Source organism: Erinaceus europaeus, chromosome 9 (genome assembly GCF_950295315.1).
Source record: "Erinaceus europaeus chromosome 9, mEriEur2.1, whole genome shotgun sequence".
Lineage (NCBI taxonomy): Eukaryota > Metazoa > Chordata > Mammalia > Eulipotyphla > Erinaceidae > Erinaceus > Erinaceus europaeus.
In genome coordinates this window covers 91,096,651-91,119,053 of record NC_080170.1, presented here as the reverse complement: position 1 = coordinate 91,119,053, position 22,403 = coordinate 91,096,651, and the positions used below count along the sequence as shown (strand labels likewise).

Genomic DNA, 22,403 nt, shown 5'->3' with positions numbered 1-22,403 from the left:
TCCCTATGTTCAATCCTAGACATTGCATAAAATGATAGTGGAGCTATTCTCTTATTCTCCTTCTCTCTAGCTCTCCATAAAAAGCAAGTGAAAAATAACAAAATAGACATTAAAATTAATTTACTATACATATTTAAGGGTAATATAAAGAAGACTGACTGTTAAATTTTGGCCAAGAAGTTATTAAATTGATATTAAGGCACTAAGTTGATAATAAGTAACTTATTTTATTTCCAAAATACATGGTAAACTATTTTCATTTTATTAAATTATAAAAATAAACTCATTTGGAGTGAATTTAAGATAAACTTAAGGATCCTGTTAAAGCTCCCACTGTGTAAGAACTTCTGTAAAGTGTCATGTAGCTTTGTATAAAGCACAGTCATCATTAGGGAAAATAAATTTGGACAGGCTGGATTTAAAACTCCAGATTTGCTGCTTGCTGACTGTACATCTGTAAGTCTTAGTTTTATTACATATAAAATGGAAAAGAATAATACTAGCCATCAACTTGGGCATATTTAGTGAATAGGAAATGAGCCAATACACAAAAGTAGGTTAGCCCAATAACTGTTGATAACAAGAAGTCAATAAAGGTTAGTTTTAGTTATCTTCCTTTATTTCCTCTTCATTATAGTTTGTAAGATTGATCATTTCACCTTACTGATCTTCCTACAAAATATCAAGATAGACAAGGAAAGGAAAAATAAAAATAAACAAAGATATTGCTAAGTCATATTCTCATAATTTCTTAATTTCCCCTCTAAGACAATCCACAAGTTTTTGTCTTCTGGCTTGTCCTCCTCAGATCAATTCACTTAGTTCTCATTGTGACCTATTTAGGAAAGAAACCTAACATTCTTTTTATCTCTTACACAATTAACTGTTGCCTACTGGGGTGGAGTCCAGGACCCTTACTTTGAATTGCAGGGAGGGTTTTTTGGAACTGAGGACCATCCTGCCTCTTCAGCCTCCAACCAGATTACACCTGGTTACTTCCTGACCAAGTCCTTTCTGGTTAGGAGTTAGCTGAGAAAACATAAAAAAAAATTAAAAAAAAAAAGTTTTTAAAATCAGATTGACTTTATTGTCTTCCGTGAGGCTGTGTGACAGATATTTGCATTCAAAACACACTATGCTGTGAGGTCCTTGTGGGTAACATCTCCCATGTTTTAGGGAATCAATAACTATTTTTGAATATATTAAATAGCCATATTCATAGCATACAGATTTATAGAGTTGATAGAACCAAGTATTCTTTCAGGGGACAAAAGGAGACAAAAAAATAAAACCCTTTCCCTAAGCAAATTTGAAAACAATGAGGACATAGACATCAAAATCTAGTAGAAAGAGAAGACATGTTATCTCTATCTCTGATAAAGCAGGGCATGACTTAGGGGGCATAACAATAGTAGACTTCCTAACACTGAGCTCCAGTACTACCTAGTAGACTTCCTTACCCATCAGACATTGCACCACGGCCTACAAAGGGGACTGACTTAGCTTTGTAAACTCAGAACATTAAAGAGAAGAACACTAGCAGAAAGGGATGTTTTTGAGGTCACCTAGCTCCCAACTGTGGGAAGCAGCTTATTTCCAAAAGAAGAGTTATGCCACTGGAAGAGTTGCCTCCTCCTCTGAGTCAAGTGAGGAAGACAGGCCAAGAGGCTTAGAAAACTGATATAATTTGACCTTGATAATTTGCAGCCATGTCCTGCCCCCACTCCTAGTACCCTCATGTGCACTGATTGATTTAATATAGCATTGTGTTTCCAACCACTGTCAGCAAAACTGAATCACAGATATTCCCAGATTTCATAGCTGTCAATGGATTTATGAACTTCCTCTCTGCAATTCCCCCTTTGCATTTATTCTATGAATACAGATTGGATGCTGTATTTAGATAAACTTCTTATCAAAGATTTCAAAATTATTGTGGCTTCTAAAAAATGCTACTTCCCTTTTTACTTAACTAATTCAACTGAAGCCCAGTAAATAATTGTGCAGATCCTGCCAAGTGCCAACTACTTTAGAGTATAAAGGCAAGTATGTCCTGGTAGTCCTCTGAGTTTATAGTACAGTCAACACATTCTGGAGCTTTTCTCTTATGTAGAGAAAAAATAATTTGTTGAAATGGAAGGTAGTGCAGGCCATTCCCCATCCCACCCCACCCCCATTTCTAATTTCCAAATGTTTTTCCAAGTAGTTATGTGACTATTCACCCAGAATAGTTAGAGCCAAGATACTAATGATAAAATATTCATGGAGGCCACCAGAGAGCTATTTGTCTTCTTTCATCTTATCCATGCTGCCCAATCTCACTAAGGAGAACTGGGTGAGAGGGTCTGGATGAATTATTCTAATGCATCACCACAACTAAAAAAAAAAAAAACACTGAAACAGTGGATTCCTAAATCTCCTACAATTATTTGTTTAAAATTTTTTTCCCATTTTATATTTTTTACAGTGTATTTTATAATGCAAATCATAGGAAAGAGAGTTAGGATACAAGACACCACTCTGGCACATGTGGCACTGGGGATGGAACCAAGAGTCTCGGGCATGCAAAACTTGTACTCTACTAGCTGAGTTTTTTCCCAATCACCATCCTATCTTCTCAAGAAATCTGTTTTTCAATTCTATTGGACTCTGGATTCTGCAGGAGTGCCACAATATTTTATAACATCTTAAGCTTAAAATAAATTTTCTGCCTTGACCTCACTTGGTCTGAATCTTCTCATCACCAAATTGACACAATGATTCAAAAGAAACAGAAATTAGAGATTCAGAGCCAGGGTTGGCACTCAATTTCAACTTCGGATCAAAACTTTATGGAGAGGTAGATAATTTTGTCTACCCCTATCCTAATACAATGAAAAATATGAAACAGGTATTCATGTTTTCCTGATTTCAGAAAAAAAAAAAGCAGTTTCTCTTCTCCCTCCAATTCCGTGCTTCCACTGGCTAGTAGCAAGAGCACTAAGTAATTTCTAAAGGAACTTGTAATTTTCACTTTGAAGTAACTTGACAACATATATTGCATGAGGACAAACAGGAAGAGTAGTGCTAATATTTCTGCTTGAGAAAAGACTGACAAAACAATATAAAATTATTCACCTGGCAGGCACATTTTTTTTCTGTTAACTTATGAGATAGTATATAGATTCACAGCAGTGATAAAAATAGTTTGGTCACAGAACAAATCACCCCAAGAACTCAATGGCTTAAAACAATGACAGCACTTATGTTGGCCACAAATCTGCAAGTTAAGTAGGACTCAGAGGGATGGATATCTTGTCTCTGCTCCAGCCAGTACCATGGAGATGGGGTGGGAGTGGGGGAGAGGCTTGGAGCCTAGAAGGGTTAGTCATTTGATAGCCTTGATAGCTTGCTCACTCACTAGTCTGGAGGTTCCTGCTTTCTGTTAGCTGGATCCTTGGTGGGAGCTGTCACTCTGAATATGTTCTTATAGTCTTTCCCCTTCCTCACAAGGAGGAGCCAAGGAGGAGCTGTTTTGCTTATTAGAATTTAGCCTTTGAAACCATATGGCATCATTTACACTGCAGATGTAGACCCAGCCAGCTTCAAAGTGAGAAATTATAAATTCTGTTTCATGATGGACCATCAAACTCACATTGCAAGTAGAGGTGCAGATGGGCCAATTACAAGTCACAAGAGAAGATCCAGGACAACCAAATCCCCTTTTAAGTGACTATAAATTGGGAATTGAGATTATATGCATTTAAGTATATTGGAGATTAATCTGAAAAATACATATAGAAAAAGAGAAGGAAGGCATAAGGAAATGTGTGCTCAGGTTCTGGTCACTTTTCTATAATCCTCAACACAGCCTGGTACCACACATATAGTAAGTAGATCTTAGAGTTATCATTTGAAAAAAACACACATGAATAACTGCAGAGACTAAAAATGAAGGGTAAGTTTGGAGGGAAAAGTAATATTCTAGTAGAAATATACTGAGTTTGATATTCTGGTTATATTGAGAGTTTCCCATCGAAATGTCTTGCTAGTAAACTGTTAGTATAGTAGGTCTGCAGGTCAGAAGAAAGAACAGGAGTTCCGGAAAGAGTTTATGAAGAAAAGGACAAGACAAGGCTGCAAAGAAGGAGCCTAGAAAGGAAAACCAGGGAGGGAAGTTTAGGCAAAATTCTAAGTGGTTAATACCATAGGTCTTCTGAACAATTGGGTTTAATGTCTATAATACTTGCTTAACTACTCACCACTGTGTGCTTTCTTGGGTTTAGCTACTTAATTTTTCTGCACCTAATATCCTGTTATAACATCCTGTAATGATGTGTCCTGGAGCCCTGCTTCCCCAGAGCCCTGCCCCACTAGGGAAAGAGAGAGGCAGGCTGGGAGTATGGATCGACCAGTCAATGCCCATGTTCAGCGGGAAGCAATTACAGAAGTCAGACCTTCCACCGTCTGCACCCCATAATGACGCTGGGTCCATACTCCCAGAAGGATAAAGAATAGGAAAGCTATCAGGGGAGGGGATGGGATATGGCATTCTGGTGGTTGGGAACTGTGTGGAGTTGTACCCCTCATATCCTATGGTTTTTGTCATTGTTTCCTTTTTATAAATAAAAAATTTTAAAAAACATCTATTTCAGAGAACTATGGTTTAAATGGTTCAATATATGCAAATCATTTGGAAAAGAATCTGACACATTGTAAGCAATTATTGCATGATAATTATGTATGTGTGTATGCACATACTATAAGAGAAGAGTAGGAGGAAGAGAAAGATACAGGACTAGGAAACTGCTCAGCTCCGGCATAAAGTGCTCCCAAGGACTGAAACTATAGCTTCAGGGGCCTCAGGCATGCAAGTTAGTATTCTGATAGCTTAAGTTGTTTCCCTATCATTTTTTTAAAATCTACTATTTAAGAATGATCGAAGGCAGTCTAAGAAGAATATTGGGTATAAAAATTTTATGAAAATTTGGTGATAGTCCTGAGAATGACTACAGCTGTGTTCATCACTAAATTGTCTTATTCTGTAAATAAAGAGGGAATAAGATGCTGAGTTATATTTATTTCTCTCTTTTGTCACCAATGGGGCTTCACTTCTCTAGGCCAGAAAAAGAGAATACAGTGGTCCAGGAAGTGGCGCAGCAGATAAAAGTGTTGGGCTCTCAAGCATGGGGTCCCAAATTCAATCCCTTGCAGCTCAGAGACCCAAGTAATGTCTGGTCCTTTCTCACTCTCCTCTTATTTTTCTTATGAATAAATAAATAAAATATTTTTAAAAAGAAAAAGAGAATACAGACATACAGAGAAAGGCACCATAGCACTGAAGCTTCCCTCAGTATAGTGAAGGAATTCAAACCTGGGCTGTGCCCATGTAAAAGGAAATGAACAAATGAGATATCGTTCCTGTCCAGAATTCTATTTTCCTTTTTGTTTGTTATAACCTTTTTTTTTTTCCTCCAAAATTATATTGCTGGGGCTAGGAGGGTGCCTATAAATCCACTGCTTCTGGTGGCCATCTTTTTTCCACTTTATTGAATATAACAGAGAGAAATTGAGAGAAGAGGGGGAGATAGTGAAGGAGAGAGAAAGACAGACACCTACAGGCCTGCTTCACCTTGCATGAAGTGTCCTCCCTGCAGGTGGGGATCTGAGGCCTCCAACCCGCATCCTGCATGAGTTCTTGTGCTTTGTACTATGTGCCCTTAACTGGGTGTGCCACCACCTGGCCCCCCTAAGTTGCATTTTCTATAACAATGTTCACAAAGTTTGTATTTTTTTATTATTATTATTTATGAGAAAGACAGGAGGAGAGAGAAAGAACCAGACATCATTCTGGCACATGTGCTACAGGGGATCGAACTTTGGACCTCATGCTTGAGAGAGTCCAAAGCTTTACCACTGTGCACCACCAAAGTTTGTATTTTGAAAGGTGCTGTGGTAATATGTGTAATATCTGAAAGTATGACTCATAAATGTTGAAAATGTTGGACTGAATAAAATGAAAGTTTCCTTAAATGTATAAACTAATATGAGGTATGGTTTGCAAAGCAATGATAGAGAGAACATCATTTCCTGACTTATTTTAGAGATTGTATCATTAAACTAGTAGCTAGCTGGATGGGGGTAGATAGCATAATGGTTATGCAAAGAGACTCTCATATCTGAGGCTCTGAAGTCCCAGGTTCAATCCCCCACACCACCATAAGCCAGAGCTGAGCAGTACTCTGGGAAAAAAAAAAACTAGTAGCACACAATTTCTCAGTGCATGTCAAGGAAGAATCTCTTGAAAATACATATCAGCAGATCCACCTCTACAGATGCTGATTAGAGAGTCTGGAGTTATATTAATGGTTTTAAATTTTGTTAAATCTTCTTCATATTACCTTCCCTCTAAGAAACCTGAGAAGAGGAGTTTGACATTTCCCTATAAGACCTGTTTTTTAATCCTGTTCTGAGAAAAATGAATCTTGCAAAGGTAGATTCACCCAAAAATTGTGTATGTATAGTCAATGTATGGATAGGATCTGCCACCAAGAAGACTGAAAAATAAAGCTTCAACATTCATGAACAAATTTTTTAGCCGGTTCCAAGAAGCTTGGACCCCAGGCTCTCAAGAAAATCCAGAATTTGTTATAAGACAAACAAGCAAACAAAACCTTCTGACTCAAGAAATTTGTTCAGGCTAGAAGAATAAAGAATAGGTAATCTTGTGTCACAGTAAGTAAATAAGGACAAAAATTAATCAAACAAACACAATATAACCATTACCTGTGTACCTGCTGTGTCTCAAATACTTTCAGATATAGTGGATGAAATTTAACTTTGTGGTAGCCATAGTAAATATTTGGAAGCTTATGAATGTGAATACATTCAGCCTAGTGCCCCATGGAATTAGTAGTAATCTGACAGATCTCTAAGAATCCCCAATGACAATGTAACTTTAAGATAGAGTCACATTAAAGTTTCTAAAACTTATCAGAATTCAAAGCTAGAACAATGGGAATAGTTGTGTTGTCTGTATACCAGTTTAAAAATTAATCTAAGAACAATCTTGGAGATAACATTTTTGGAGATAGAAGCCAGGCAACCTTGTGAGTAGTCCTGACCAATCAGATTGAGAAAGTAATAACCTAAGGAATTCATTATTAAATCTAATCTGAAAGACTGTTTTAGGACTACATTGAAAATGAGATCTTTTATTTTTTTCTGGTAAATATTATATCCAGAGAGAATTTATTAAAGGGTAAATGGTTTAATGTATTCCTATTTTTACAGTCTGCTTTTAAAAGTTTTATGGTAAAAATAAAAGAAGATAAAAGCATGACATCACTTCCAGCCTTCTCCTTACATACTCAAGCAATTATTCATTTTATGTTCCGGGCAGAATAGCTTTTGATTGCAGTGAGTTTCTGCCTTTGCCATCATCCCTGGAATAGAGGAGATGAGAGTGAGAATAAATTAGTCTAAAAGGCCACCCATGCTGCTCTCTCCCAGACTGAAAAAAGACTAAAGAGACTTGACAACTAAGCATAGTACGCAATCCTAGATTAGAGTCTTTGAAGCATATTATTGGGACAATTGATTCAACTTGAATGGAGTTTGTGAATTCAACATTAGTAAGTGCCAACTATTTTCTGACTTTGATCCTTATATTGCAGTTATCTGGAGAATGTCTTTGAAGGGTTACACAAAACCAAGACTGGGGTAGTGGGTACCATGTTTAAAACTCACTCTCGAATGGCTCCAGGAAAGAATTATTGGTGCTATTCTAGTAGCTTTTCTGATGTTTGAAATTATTATTGAATTAGCATTATTTTTGGCAATTAAAAATAATACATTTATTTTATCTTGTTAGTTTAACACTGATGTCTCAAGTTCTAGGTAAACTAGCTTATATTCTGAAATTACTTAAGCTCTGCTTTTCCAATTTCTATACCTCTTATTTTTTTCAGTCTTTTAATTGTTAGAAAAAGTCCAGTAGTCATAGAGAGAATAGGCATCTTGATTTTTTCCCCTAATTTTAGTAGAAATGCTCTCCATTAAGTACAATGCTGGTTTTAGGGGATATATAAGCACAAATTTCTATCTTCTTGAATATTTTATCAGGAAATTTTCCAAATGCACATTTTTTAGCAGCTAGGGAATAATTATGTGATTGTTACTCTTAAATCTACTAGTAAAGTATTAATATTCATAGATTTCTCAATGCTGAATCATCTTTACAGTCTATAAGTGACTTCTACATGGTCACAGTGTATTTTAGTTGTGCTTGTTTCTGTTTTCTAATATTTAATCTAGTGGTTTTTAAAAAATTTTTAAATATTTATTTATTTTCCCTTTTGTTGCCCTTGTTTTATTGTTGCAGTTATTATTGTTGTTCTTGATGTCATCATTGTTGGATAGGACAGAGAGAAATGGAGAGAGGAGGGGAAAACAAGGAGGGGGAGAGAAAGGCAGACACCTGCAAACCTGCTTCATCATTTGTGAAGCAACTCCCCTGCAGGTGGGTAGCCAGGGACTCGAAATGGGATCCTTACGCTGGTCCTTGCGCTTTGCACCATACTACCGCCCGACTCCCTTAATCTGGTGTTTTACACTGACACTGGATATTTGGAAATATGTTTACATTATGTCACATATTAGGGGCTGGAGAAAGAGTTTACTGGAAGGTGGATAGCTGCCATGCATGTAACCCAGCTTTGGGCTGGAGCCTCACATGGGAAGAACTAGAAGAAATTCAGTATTCCAGGGAAGTCACTTGTGTGCTATGCCCCCCTGCTTGTAAATATGTTAGAATCATGTTATTCCATACATTTCTTAAGAGAAATTTTTTTTATATTTATTTTCCCTTTTTTTGCCCTTGTTTAACATTGTTGTGGTTACTATTGTTGTTGTTACTGATGTCGTTGTTGTTGGATAGGACAAAGAGAAATGGAGAGAGGAGGGGAAGATAGAGAGGCTGAGAGAAAGATAGACACACGCAGATCTGCTTCACTACTTGTGAAGCGACTCCCCTGCAGGCGGGGAGCCAGTCCTTGGTGCTTTGCGCCACGTGTGCTTAACCCACTGCACCACCGCCCAACTCCCAAGAGAAACAATTTCATACAAGGAAACTTGGTGATAACAGAGAACAAACAAAGGAAACAGGTTAAGATAGGAATAAAGAAATTTGGCTTCTAAGCTATAGGACCAAGAGGAAATTACAACTCTCTCATTACTCTTTAATTTAAAAAAAGAATATTTATTTATTGACAGAGACAGCCAGAAATCAAGAGGGAGGTGAGAGATAGAGAGGCAGGGAGAAAGAGAAACACCTGCAGCACTGCTTCGCTAGTTGCAAAGCTTTCCCTCTGTGGATGGGGACTGGGGGCTTGAACCCAGGGGCTTGCACACTGTAACACATGCACTCAACCAGGTGCACCACCACCTGGCCCCTAGAACTTATTTCTCCACTTCTGCATTCTACTTTCTTGTTCTCAGATAGGAGAATTTACCTCAATAGGCTATGTGGGGATTAAATGATAAAATGCCTGTAAAGACTTCACTGCAATGTCTGACACAATGTAAATCCACATAAACATTGATACTTCACTATGAAGTATTATTTTTCTTCTGCTGCTTCTCACATTAGAAAGAGATGGTCCCAGGGTCATTGTGGGTTGCAGAAGGTAGAAGGTCTGGCTTCTGTAATTGCTTCCCCGCTGAACATGGGCGTTGACTGGTCGGTCCATACTCTCAGTCTGCCTCTCTCTTTCCCTAGTAGGGTGTGTCTCTGGGGAAGCTGAGCTTCAGGACACATTGGTGGGGTCTTCAGTCCAGGGAAGCCTGGCCGGCATCCTGATGGCATCTGGAACCTGGTGACTGAAAAGAGAGTTAACATACGAAGCCAAACAAATTGTTGAGCAATCATGGACCCAAAGCTTGGAATAGTGGAGAGGAAGTGTTAGGGGGGTACTCACTGCAAACTCTAGTGTACTTCTGCTTTCAGGTATATATTTTGCAGTAGTTTATGGATACGTGTGAACATCTGCTCTCTCTCACAGAAACTGGTGTATATCTAGGTTTTGGGACTTTGTTAGAAAGTGAACCACCTGAGATGAAATTAGAGTATACTATGAAAGAAAAGGTCTCACCCGAGTAATGAAGTTGAAGGGTTGTCATTCCACACGTGAAGTCTCTGGACACAGTCTGAAGTGAAGCATGTTGAGGTGGCAATCGTTGCGTTGGTTAGGTTGTGATCGGCGGATGCAAAATTATTTGGTATGGATTGGGAGGGGCATACGGGAAAGTGAGCTCTATCCAAGGGTTCCAGGACTGGGGGAAGTAGGAGATGTGAGGTTCCTGCTGTCTTAGGGTTCAAAAAGACAATCGATAGTTAATGTTATTATCACATTATTTGGTAACTGGGTTAACTTTGAAAAGTCCTTTTGTTATGGTTTTGTTATATACAAGTGCCCAGTATCTTATATATAGCTGTGCTATTCGATGCTTCTGATCTACTTGGTCTAGGCTTTTGAGAGAGTCCGCATATCAAATACACAGCCTATATATTAAAAAGATTCAGTTTGTGTTTTGAAAAACTTTGAGACATACAATTAATTTTACCCCTCTCAAATTAATTAACTAGTGATTTATATGTCTACATTTTGCTAGGAGTGTACATAAACACCATTCCCACCACAATGACCCTGAGTCCATGCTCCCAGAGGGATAGAGAATGGGAAAGCTATCAGGAGAGGGGGTGGGATATGGAGATTGGGTGGTGGGAATTGTGTGGAGTTGTACCCCTCCTACCCTATGGTTTTGTTAATTAATCCTTTCTTAAATAAAAAAATAAAAAATAAATACATAAATAAAAAAGAAAGAGATGGTATTGGGATCAATGGCACATATATCGTAGTTTCTCTGGAGTTGCTTAATGTCTTGGTTTAAATCCTCCCCCAGCAGTTTTCTATGATTACCAACCATGAGGGAGATTAAGCAGACTTGTCTAGGGGGCCAAATTTGCATTCTGTTTCTTCTTTTATGGTTTCTCCATTCTAGACTAGCAGAATATAAACAAAAAGCTCTTGATGGGTGCCAAGTGGTGGAGGTAGGGGGTTGAAAAAGAATAGGAAAGGGAAATAAAATGTCTGGAATTCCTACTACATTCCAGACACTAACCTTGTTATGTCTGCATCAATTCTCAAAACTCGAGAGAGGGTGGATCTGAGCATTATCTCTCTGCTCCAGAGTTAAGTTTTTTTTTTTCTTCTTCTCACCCATAGTCTCTTCAAATGAAACAATAAGGAAGATTAATTATCTCTGGGTTGGGCTCTTGACTATTCCAGCTCTTAGTGTTTTGAACCTTTGGAAATCACTCTGTACAGAGCAGTGGTCAAGCTTCTAGGATTCTTGAGTATGGAGGAGGTAAGTAGAGTTCCAATTTATTGCTATATTATTTCACAATGGTTTAATATTGATACATTTATCTTACAACTTTCTTCAAATTCTAGAGAAGAAAATGCTACCTACCATGCTAAGATGAGTAGACAGAGTATTGTGTGAAATATGGCTAAAAAGAAGTTAGTCTAAAGACATTTGACTTTGTGCTGAATCTAGACAGTAGAAGCTAAAAGAGAAAAGTAAATCTGGTGACTTCAGCTTTCACTTTCTCAATCATACCCTTTCTCCTTCTCTATGGAGTACAGGCTGACCTCAATCCCTGTTTCTTCTTTGAGCCTCAGCAGAATCTCCTGATGAAGGAGGACAATGTGGATAGAGAAAAACCGCAAAAAGATGAAGTTGATGATGTTCAACACATTGGTGAGTACTCTCTTGAATGGTGGATTTCATTCTTAGAGAATTTCAGTAAATATTTGCAAGAATCTATGCATCAACACATATATACTGAGAATGACTTGGTGTTTTCCAGCATAAATTCAGGAATTCAGGAAGCACTGAAAAGGTAGTCTAAGTCTGTTAATCCTTCCTTAGAGCCTTGGTTCTACGCTTAGTTGCCTTGCTGAAAACATACCAAAGTTTTGTTTAGACCAGCTACCAAATGATGGAGATTGAAGCAGCTGGTGTGAAGAGTCCCCATCCTCCTCCCCCTCAGTGGCTTGTCAGTCATTCAGAAACCAAAGCCCTTAAAAAAGGAAGTAAGATAGGTTGCATTGTTTGTGTGATCTTAAGAATTCCAGCATAAACTCAGGAAGCACCAGATAGTCTGAGTCTACTAATCCTTCCTTAGAGCCTTGGTGATGTGCTTAGTTGCCTTGCTGAAAACATAACAAAATTGAGGTTTCAACTCAACCACTTCCAGCTCACATGATTTGTGTTTCTTTAGTCTTCATAATATACTCCCTAACAATAAATGTAGAAATAGTGGACTCATATCTTTCTTTCTTTATTTTATTTATTTATTTATTTATTTTGTCATTAGTGGCTCTTTACCATTCTGGACTGACTCTGACAGAGATAGGTGATAGGTAGGTAGATAGATAGATAGATAGATAGATAGATAGATATGATAAGATACCATAGTGTGAGAACTTCCTCCAATGTGCTATGGGCTGAGATCCACCCTAAGTCTTATGCATGACAAAGCAGGCACTCTATCTAAGTGAGCTATTTTGCCTTCCCATTCCTCATTGATTTCTATTAGCCTTCAAATGATAAAGTAACTGTTTTGTTTGGTTTGGGGTAGGGAGGAAAACTTTTTGAAATATGCTGGGAACAGCTTTGTCAATATTTCCCTATAACATGGTAGTCATTTTAGCACTACAAAGAACCTTTTATAAAAGGAAGAGTGATTTCAAGCTAGATTTTCATTTGTTCTTTTTGCTAAATTCTAGACACAACACAGCAATTAAAATAGAAAGTTTATACTAATGAAGTTTCTTCAGAAAAGATGAATCAATGGACTATATCTCACTATATATAAAAGAGAGATAAATTGACTTTAAAGAAATGCTTCAGACTGGGAGTATGGACCAACCAGTCAATGCCCATGTTCAGTGGGGAAGCAATTACAGAAGCCAGACCTTCTACCTTCTGCAACCCACAATGACCCTGGGTCCATGCTCCCAGAGGGATAGAGAATGGGAAAGCTATCAGGAGAGGGAGTGGGATATGGAGATTAGATGGTGGGAATTGTGTGTAATTGTACCCCTCCTACCCTATGGTTTTGTTAATTAATCCTTTTTTAAATAAAAAAGAAAAAAAAAAAGAAATGCCTCATACTTTTGTGAGGTCTGAGAAATCTGAAATAGGACATGCCCACAAGTAAGAGTTGCTGCTACAGTCTTGAATTTCAGTTCTGAGCTCTGAAGGCTGGTGATTCAAGCAAAGTTTTTATACTCAAGTCTTGGGAAGAATTCACTCCTTTCTGGTAAACTTTGATCTTTGTCCTTAACATCTCAACTACTGGATGAAACATACATTATAGAGAATATCTTGCTTACTGAATTAAATGTTAGCCACATCTTTAAAAAATTATCAAAGTGACTATTCTGTGAGAGTACAGTGTGTGATTACCAGCTTCCTCTGTGTGTTTCTCTCAACCTTTTTTTCTGATTCTGAGAGTTCTCATGGTTGTAGTGGAAAACAGGGGGTTGCTATTTTCCATAGGAGCAAAGTATTCATCTATTTATATAGTCATTGAGAATTCAACATGAAATGCAAATGGCCCATGGAACAGAAGACTTTCTTTTGAAAACTAATTATCAACAAATTATTCATTAGAGATGGTGTTGCCCTCCACACACTTGAACCCTTCAAAACTGCCTGTGGAAGAATTTTCCACCTGGATAGTCATTTTAATATTTTCTAAGTCCAAGTAGGATGCTGAACAAAACTCACCCCTCTAGCAGGAAAGCCATAAACCACACTGGGACTTGTCCAGACTGCATTGCCTATCAGTGCTCCACAGGCTAAAGGAATGAAATGACTTGGGTGATTCACCCCACTTTGACCAGCATTCCATTTGTGAGGGTCCTCAGACCCTGTCTGGGCTTTTCTTTTTTTTAATTTTATTTTTATTTTATTTTAATTTTTTATTTAAGAAAGGATTAATGAACAAAAACATAAGGTAGGAGGGGTACAACTCCACACAATTCCCACCACCCAATCTCCATATCCCACCCTCTCCCCTGATAGCTTTCCCATTCTCTATCCCTCTGGGAGCATGGACCCAGGGTTGTTGAGGGTTGCAGAAGGTAGAAGGTCTGGCTTCTGTAATTGCTTCCCCGCTGAACATGGGTTGGTCCATACTCCCAGTCTGCTTCTCTCTTTCCCTAGTAAGGTGTGTCTCTGGGGAAGCTGAGCTCCAGGATATATTGGTGGGGTCTTCAATCCAGGGAAGCCTGGCCAGCATCCTGGTGGCATCTGGAACTGTTTCCAGATGTGATCAGAGCACACGCTGCTAGCAGCTTCTCAGTCCGCCATCTTCCCCTGGTCTCCTGTCTGGGCTTTTCTTTCCTTTTTTAACCAGAGCACTGCTCAGCTCTGGCTAGTGGCGGTGTGAGGGACTGAACCTAGGACTTTGGAGCCACAGGCATGAGGTCTTTTGCATAATCATTATGCTGTCTAGCCCCTTTCCCTTGCCAGTTTGGGCTTTTCTAAGAGGAAAGCATCTAAAAGAAATGCCCTAGTGATAAGCATTGCCTATATCTCAAAGGAAAAAAGAAATCTTCAGATAGCTATGTATACTTACCAAGCACTGACTAAACCTCTAATCAAAACTTGCTGCTATACAATAAAAAGCTCTTTTACTAGCTTTCTTGACAACTCCCATGAGAGAAGCAATGCAATTATCCCTATGATGTGAAGCATTAACAATCTTAAGAAAGTAGCTCCAAGCCCACTGTGACACAGACATTTCACTGGAATATTAAATCACTGAATTTCCCATTTAGCATTTGACCAACAACCTATTTCATGCTTATTTCTAAGGTGATGATCTTAGGAAATGTGATGGTGGAGCCATGTCAACATTAAAAATAATAATAATAATAAGGGTAGGAAAAAAAGGCAGACAGACTGAGAGGTGGGCAGATTCATGATCTTAACTGGGCTCTTAATGAATAGTAAATTGCACAGCCTTGACCTTCATATAGCATATTAGGAAACAGAACCCGGACTAGTTTATCAGAATAGAGAGCTGAAGCTCCCCTTTCTGTTCTATCCTGGCCCTATACAATCAGTTTCTACTTCCTTCCTTTATTTGTCAGGCAGAGGAGTCAATGCAATGCATGTTTGGAAAAAGGAAATTACATAATTGAAAGAGTATTAGACATGAAACCTAAAAATCAAAGACTCATTTTTCCCCCCTCAAATCTGATCCCAGCATCCTGGGGTTTATAACCCTCTCTGTGTACTGTGGGCTCAGACAAACTACGCTACTCATCATTTCCTTCTCTGTCCTTGGCTTTGCCATTCCCCTGTCTTGTCTATTTCCTCTGCATGAAAGACCATTTTCTTTTCAATATAAAAGACACATATGTCGTCTTTCCTGATAGGCTCATTGGTGGTGATAACACCCTTTCTGAATTCATTTGTATGACTTTTTTTTTTTTGCAGTGCGTTTATTTCTATTACATGATCACATATAGTGAAATCCTTTTCTATAACACATGACAAATAATGGGCTGTTGGGAAAGTCATGATGCATTTTTCTATGTATTTCTATGCAAAAAGGCATCATGACTTTTCTGAAAGTAGAGAAAAACTGAGTACTCTGCAACATTGAGTACAGCTAAGAAAGTATAGTTTGCATTTTTCCTTTAAAAAATTATTATTGGGGTCCGGGCGGTAGCGCAGCGGTTTGAGCACACATGGAGCAAAGCACAAGAACCAGTTTAAGGATCGCGGTTTGAGTCTCCCCGTCCCGCCCCCCCCCCCCCCGTAGGGGGGTCGCTTCACAAGCGGTGAAGCAGGTCTGCAGGTGTCTATCTTTGTCTCCCCCCTCTGTCTTCTCCTCCTCTCTTGATTTCTCTCTGTCCTATCCAACAATGACAGCAACAACAACAATAACAACAACAACAACAATAAAACAAGGGCAACCAAAGGGAAAAAATTTTCTCCAGGAGCAGTGGATTCCTAGTGCAGGCACCGAGCCTCAGCAATAACCCTGAAGACAAAATATATATATTATTACTATTACTATTATTATTATTGCCTCCAGGGGAGCCGTGGGCTCGAACTGAGATATCTGCGTGGGTCCTTATGCTTATTACAATGTGCGCTTAACCTGGTGCACCACCGCTTAGTCCCGTTTTGCATTTTTTTCCTGCCGAGATCAGAAAAGTCATAATGAAAACATCTTATTGTAAATATTCCAAACAGGAAAAGTTGACTAACTCAGGATCCACACTTGAATAAAAGGTTGGACATAGTAAGTTTAAGTGAGGTAGATTCATCTAAAGGAAAACCACACATGTGTACACACACACACCAGCAAAGCATCCTTTGTATGCCTGATTCTATTACACACAGAAAAATTTGGGAGAAAAGAGACAAGACTATACGCTTGAAGTTGAAGGTTATCAGATGTTCCAAATATATTTAAATTAGTCTCATAATTATAAAACTTATCCTTTAATAATTTGAATATAAATGTAAAAGAGCACTGATGATAAATTTCCATTTTAATTACAGGTATTTTTCTAGTATTAATTTGAAGGCCTGATGTATTATTTATGTTTCATATATTAAATGTGAATTTGAAAACACAGAATAAAGGGGACCTGCAAATGGCATGTACAAGGACCCCAGTTCAAGCCAACAATGCCTACCTGCAAGGGTAACCTTCATGAACAGTGAAGCAGTACTACAAGTATTTTTCTCTCTTTTGTCTCTATCCAAACTAAACAAATAAAACAAAGATTGCCGGGAGCCAATGTATTTGTGATGTCATGGAAGTACTGAGCCCTAGCAGTAACCCTGGTCGTAATTAAAGAGAAAAAAAAAATAGGGGCCACATGGTGGCGCACCTGGTTGAGCTCATATTAAAGTGTGCAAGGATCCAAATTCTATATGCAAGTGGCGAAGCAGGGCTGCAAGTGTCTCTCTGTCTCTCTCCCTCTCTAGGTCCCTCTTCCCTCTCTGTTTCTGACTGTCTCTATCCAATAAATAAATAAAGATAATAAAAAATTTAAAAAATAAAAAATAAACTTCAAAATTAGTAGGTTTATTGAAATAAGATGTACATAAGATAGAAAACAGTCAGAAGCAAAATCTTTTTTTTTTTTTTGCCTCCAGGGCTATCGCTGGGTCTCAGTGCCAGCACTAGGAATCCACTGCTCCTAGACGCTATTTTTTCCATTTTGTTGCCCTTGTTGTGGTTGTTATTGTTGTTATATAGCTGCTGTTGTTGTATAGAACAGAGAAAAATTGAGAAAGGAGGGGAAGACAGAGAGGAAGAAAGAAAGACAGACACCTGTAGACCTGCTTCAGCACTTGCAAAGTGACTCCTCTGCAGGTGGAGAACCGAGGACTAGAACCCAGATCCTTGTGCTTTGTGCCATGTGCACTTAACCCAGTGTGCTACACCCAGTGTGCTACAGCCCAGCCCCCAGAAGCAAAACCTTCATTGCTCTAGTACAATTATTTAATAGTGAAGTTGAGGCTGAGCTTCCTAGCAACTATAATACAAAGGAAAACATTACATAGGCCTTTCTAACAATGCTTGCAAATTCAATATGAATATAACTTTCCTAAGAATTGAAAGCACACTGATTCCTTTTTAAGGAGACAGAAACCTTCAGGGTTCTAAATTCTGAAAAGAGCTTGTGACAAGGATCTTAAGTGGAATATTAAAGTACAATAGATGATGTCATTAACAATGGTTCCACAGGAGAAGGGAAAATATGATGAAAACTGCTCTTTTGATGAAAGACAATATGCTCAGTGAAATAATCCAGACACAGAAAGAGAAAAAATTCTATGAGTTTGCTTATATGTGCTCTCTAAGAAAGTCAAATGCATAGAAAGCAAAATTGTCTTTTTGGGAGGAGAGAGGTAGAGAGAAATGGGGAGATGTTCGTAAAGGGTACAAAGTTGAAGTTAAATAAGATAAGTAAATCTAGAGATTTAATGTAATTGTAATTACTGTATTCAATATTGAAAATAAGAGAGATTTCCAGTTTTCTCACCACACACACAATAAAAATAGCATCTTAAAATATATTAATTAAACTCCAATGCAAATAATTTTTCATTATGTGTAGGCCTGTCAAATCATTGTTAAATATCTCCATATGTATCATCTTTATTTTAAAAAGATGCCTGTTGGAAGTTGGGCAGTAATACAGGAGGCAAGTGCAGGTGGCACAAAGTGCAAGGAGAGGTGTAAGGATCCCGGTTCAAACTCCCGGCTCCCCACCTGCAGGGGAGTTGCTTCACAAGCGGTGAAGCAGGTCTGCAGGTGTCTATCCTTCTCTCCCCCTCTCTGTCTTCCCCTCCTCTCTCCATTTCTCTCTGTCCTATCCAACAATGATGACATCAATAGCAACAACAACAATAACTACAACAATGAAACATCAAGGGCAACAAAAGGGAATAAATAAATAAAATTAATATTTTTTTAAAAAGCTGCCTGTGTCCCAATTACTTTTTAAAAAAATATATTTATTTATTTATTCTCTTTTGTTGCCCTTGTTTTATTGTTGTAGTTATTATTGTTGTCATTGTTGTTGGATAGGACAGAGAAATGGAGAGAGCAGGGGAAGACATAGAAGGGGGAGAGAAGGATAGACATCTACAGACCTGTTTCACGGCTTGTGAAGCGACGCCTCAGTGGGTCCTTGCACTTTGCGCCACCTGCACTTAACCCACTGTCTGACTCCCCCAAATTGCTTTTATATAAGCTATCAGCTGAGTTATCTTAGCTTTTTGTGCCTTATTCACTTTTTAATAATTTCTTAGGAGTAAAGCTTTTATTTATTCATTTAAAATATTTTTTATTGCCACGAAGGTTATCAATGTGGAAGGTTATCAATGTGCCTGATAGACAAATCTGTTCCCAGAGGCCATTTTTTTCTTTTTTTCTCTCATTTTTTTTTTTTATTTGACAGTACAGATGGACATTGAGAGGGGAAGGGAAGATACAGAGGGAGAGAGAACAATCACCATTCATGAAGCTTCCCCTTTGCAGGTGGGAAGCTGGGGCTCAAACCTGGGTCCTCATACATGGCAATGTGTCTGCTTAACCAGATTGGCCTCCACTTTTTTTCACTTATAAAATGGGAGCAGTAACAATAGTTTGCAATATCATTAAAGGGATTGAACTAACTAATAATGTAACATATCTGGAAAAGTGCCTGGTACATACAATAACTTTTATTCTCAATAAAGGTTAACTATATATTCTTAGATGTGAATATTTTCAACTATGACAATTCCTGGATGTATTGTCCTTCTGGGTCTTTCTAAGAACTTAAGCTTCTGAGATAGGAGCTACCGCAAAGTTTTGATCAGAAAGTGAGATGAGCTGCCTTATTTTCTAAAATGAATCTGACTGCTGTGCTGAAAATAGCCTGCATGGGGGCAAAACTAACAAAGATGGGTACTCCTGAGCACCCCAATATTCTCAGAATTGGTCTCCTTAAGACTCCTTACTGTGGAAAGCAGATTCTTAAAAAAAGAAAGAAAGAAAGAAAAAGCAAGGCATTTATTTTCAATTTAGTTACTTTTTAAGGATTTAAATGTTTTGATTAATAATAATTATATTTTAAATGATTTTATTGGGGATTAATGGTTTACAGAACAGTTGTTGACACATCGGTAAAGTTGTTCATGTCTCCATGATAGGTGTATTCTGTAATTGTTTCTCCACTTCTTCTTTTTCTAGCATTTTCCCTTCTTCCGTAGCCAGTCAACAGCATCAGGTTGAGCCTGATGTAAAGTTTCGAGACCTCCTCTGAATCTGGAAAGGTGGCAGTCGTTGACTATGTGGGTCATAGTCTGTCTGTAGCCGCAGGGGCAGTTCGGGTCATCTCTGGCTCCCCAGCGATGGAACATAGTGGCGCACCGGCCATGGCCTGTTCGATAGCGATTGAGGAGGGCCCCATCATAATGTGCTAGGTCAAAGCCGGGTTGACGCTTACAGGGGTCTGTGATGAGGTGTTTGTTCTTTACCTCAGCTGACTGCCAACTCTGTTTCCAAGAGACTGGAACAGAGAAGTTCAGTGTAGGTGTAGGGGACCAGATTGGGTGACGAGACATCAAGCGTTGGACAGGGTGGGCGAAGATATCCGCGTATACTGGCAGGTCCGGTCGAGCGTAGACGTGGGAAATGAACTTAGATGATGCCGCATCCCGACGAATATCTGGCGGGGCGATGTTGCTAAGAACTGGCAGCCATGGAACCGGGGTGGAACGGATGGTTCCAGAAATTATCCTCATGGAGGAGTATAATTTGGAATCGACCAAGTGGACATGGGGGCTACAGAACCATACTGGGGCACAGTATTCTGCAGTGGAATAGCATAATGCCAGAGATGACGACCTTAGTGTGGAAGTGCTCGTGCCCCATGAGGAGCTGGCCAATCTTGCAATGATGTTATTCCTCGCGCCCACCTTTGCTGCAGTTTTTATGAGATGTTTGTGAAATGACAGAGTGCAATTGAGAGTAACGCCAAGATAGACTGGTTTCTCCACTGAACATGGGCATTGGCAGGTCAAGCCATGCTCCCAGCCTGTCTCTCTCTTTCCCTAGTGGGGTGGGGCTCTGGGGAAGCAGGGGCGGTCATCTGCCTAGGGAAGTCCGGTTGGCATCAGGTTAACAACTGGAACCTGGTGGCTGAAAAAGAGTTAAGATACAAAGCAGAAGGGAGTCGGGTGGTAGCAGTGGGTTAAGCACACGTGGCTCAAAGCGCAAGGACCGGTGGTTAGAACCCCTGGTTTGAGCCCCTGCCTCCCCACCTGCTGGGGAAGTTGCTTCACAAGAGATGAAGCAGGTCTGCAGGTGTCTGTCTTTCTCTCCCCTTCTCTGTCTTCCCTTCCTCTCTCCATTTCTCTCTGTCCTGTCCAACAACGACAACATCAACAACAACAATAACTACAACAACAAGGGCAACAAAAGGGAAAATAAATAATAATAAAAATTTTTAAAAAGATATAAAGCAGAATAAATTTGACTGATCATGAACCTAAAGGCAAGAATATTGCAGATGAAGTTTGGGGGTCTCCATTTTGGAAAGCTGGTAGGTCTATTTTAGGTATATTCCAAGAGGCCCATGATTTTTTTTTTTATCTTTCCCTGAGCCTGACATCTAATATGCAGGTAGACCCAGGCTGTTGTCTGGGGAAATGGTGTCATAGTTGGAAAAAGGATTAGAAAGCTGGATCAGGAAAGAGAGCAGCTCCCAAATATAAGGATAGTATATAAATATTGTTATCTGTAAACCCCATCAATTTTATCTGGGGCCCGCATTCAGGACAGGAGCCTATGTAACCTCTGCTTCACAGTAAGTCTGAGCTCACATTCTGTGGTCACGGTCAGGAACATTCCAGGCTGCCCTGATTTTAGGACTCATTTTCCTTGGGTGGTAGGTAGAGTATGTTGTACAACCTCCCTTTGGATAATGAACATTCCCTACCGTTGTTGATCCACAGTGAGGACAAGGTCCTATAAGGGCTCACAAAAGGGTTCATTATATTATTCCTGATGGAGATGACCAGTGATGGTGGTGAAAGGGATCTGCTAGAAGTCTGGGCCCATCATGTCTGTGTGGGAATTTCAGGACTCCCTGACTAGGGCCCCAGGTGATGGGGTGGCCTGGTAGTTTGTTTTTGTTTAAAGAGACATTATTAGATTATTCCAATCTCTTGCCTTTATCCAGCTTTTGTAGCCCTTACTTTGTCTGATAAGTTAATCTTGGAGTGATTGAGGGAAGTAAAATAGGAAGTAGGTGAGGAGGGTATCTACGTCTAAGTAGAAATTATTCAATTAGGTACTTCATGGTGTCTTTTTAGGTCTTTCTAGTTGCTTGCTGCATTATATTGACTGCAAACTATTGTGCACTTTTGCTTTAAGGTATATATTTTCCCCTAACTTATAGATACATGTGTACATATGCCTTATCTCATGGGCCCTATTCTGTATCAAGGTTTTAAGGTTTTGTTAAGAAGTGCTCCAAGTTTTAATACCAGAGCACTGCTCAGCTCTGGCATATGGTGGTGTCAGGGACTGAACCAGACATGAGAGTCTGTTTGCATAACCATTATATTTTTATTTATTTATTATTAGATAGAGACAGAGAGAAATTGGGAAGAAGAGGAGACAGAGAAGTAGAGAGACAGACAGACACCTGCAGCCCAGCTTCACCACTTGTGAAGCTCTTCCTCTATAGGTAGGGACCAGGGACTTGAACCTGGCCTTGTCCACTGTAATATATGCATTTAACCAGGTGCGCCACCACCTG

General features: G+C 39.0%; 1 protein-coding gene across 13 annotated transcripts in view; it reads left to right on the top strand.

The window, feature by feature from the left end:
• PHLDB2 (pleckstrin homology like domain family B member 2) overlaps window positions 1-22,403 on the top strand; it is a 255,011-nt gene that overhangs the window by 120,116 nt on the left and 112,492 nt on the right. For 9 of the 13 annotated variants that reach the window (XM_060198392.1, XM_060198384.1, XM_060198396.1 and 6 more), the window contains exon 1: window positions 11,713-11,802. In XM_060198392.1, the coding sequence (XP_060054375.1) occupies window positions 11,736-11,802 (67 nt within the window). In that variant the 5' untranslated portion in view covers window positions 11,713-11,735. Of the gene's footprint in view, window positions 1-11,264; window positions 11,407-11,711; window positions 11,803-22,403 lie in introns of those variants that run through there. The other 4 variants (XM_060198382.1, XM_060198379.1, XM_060198394.1 and 1 more) reach the window with 4 other exon arrangements.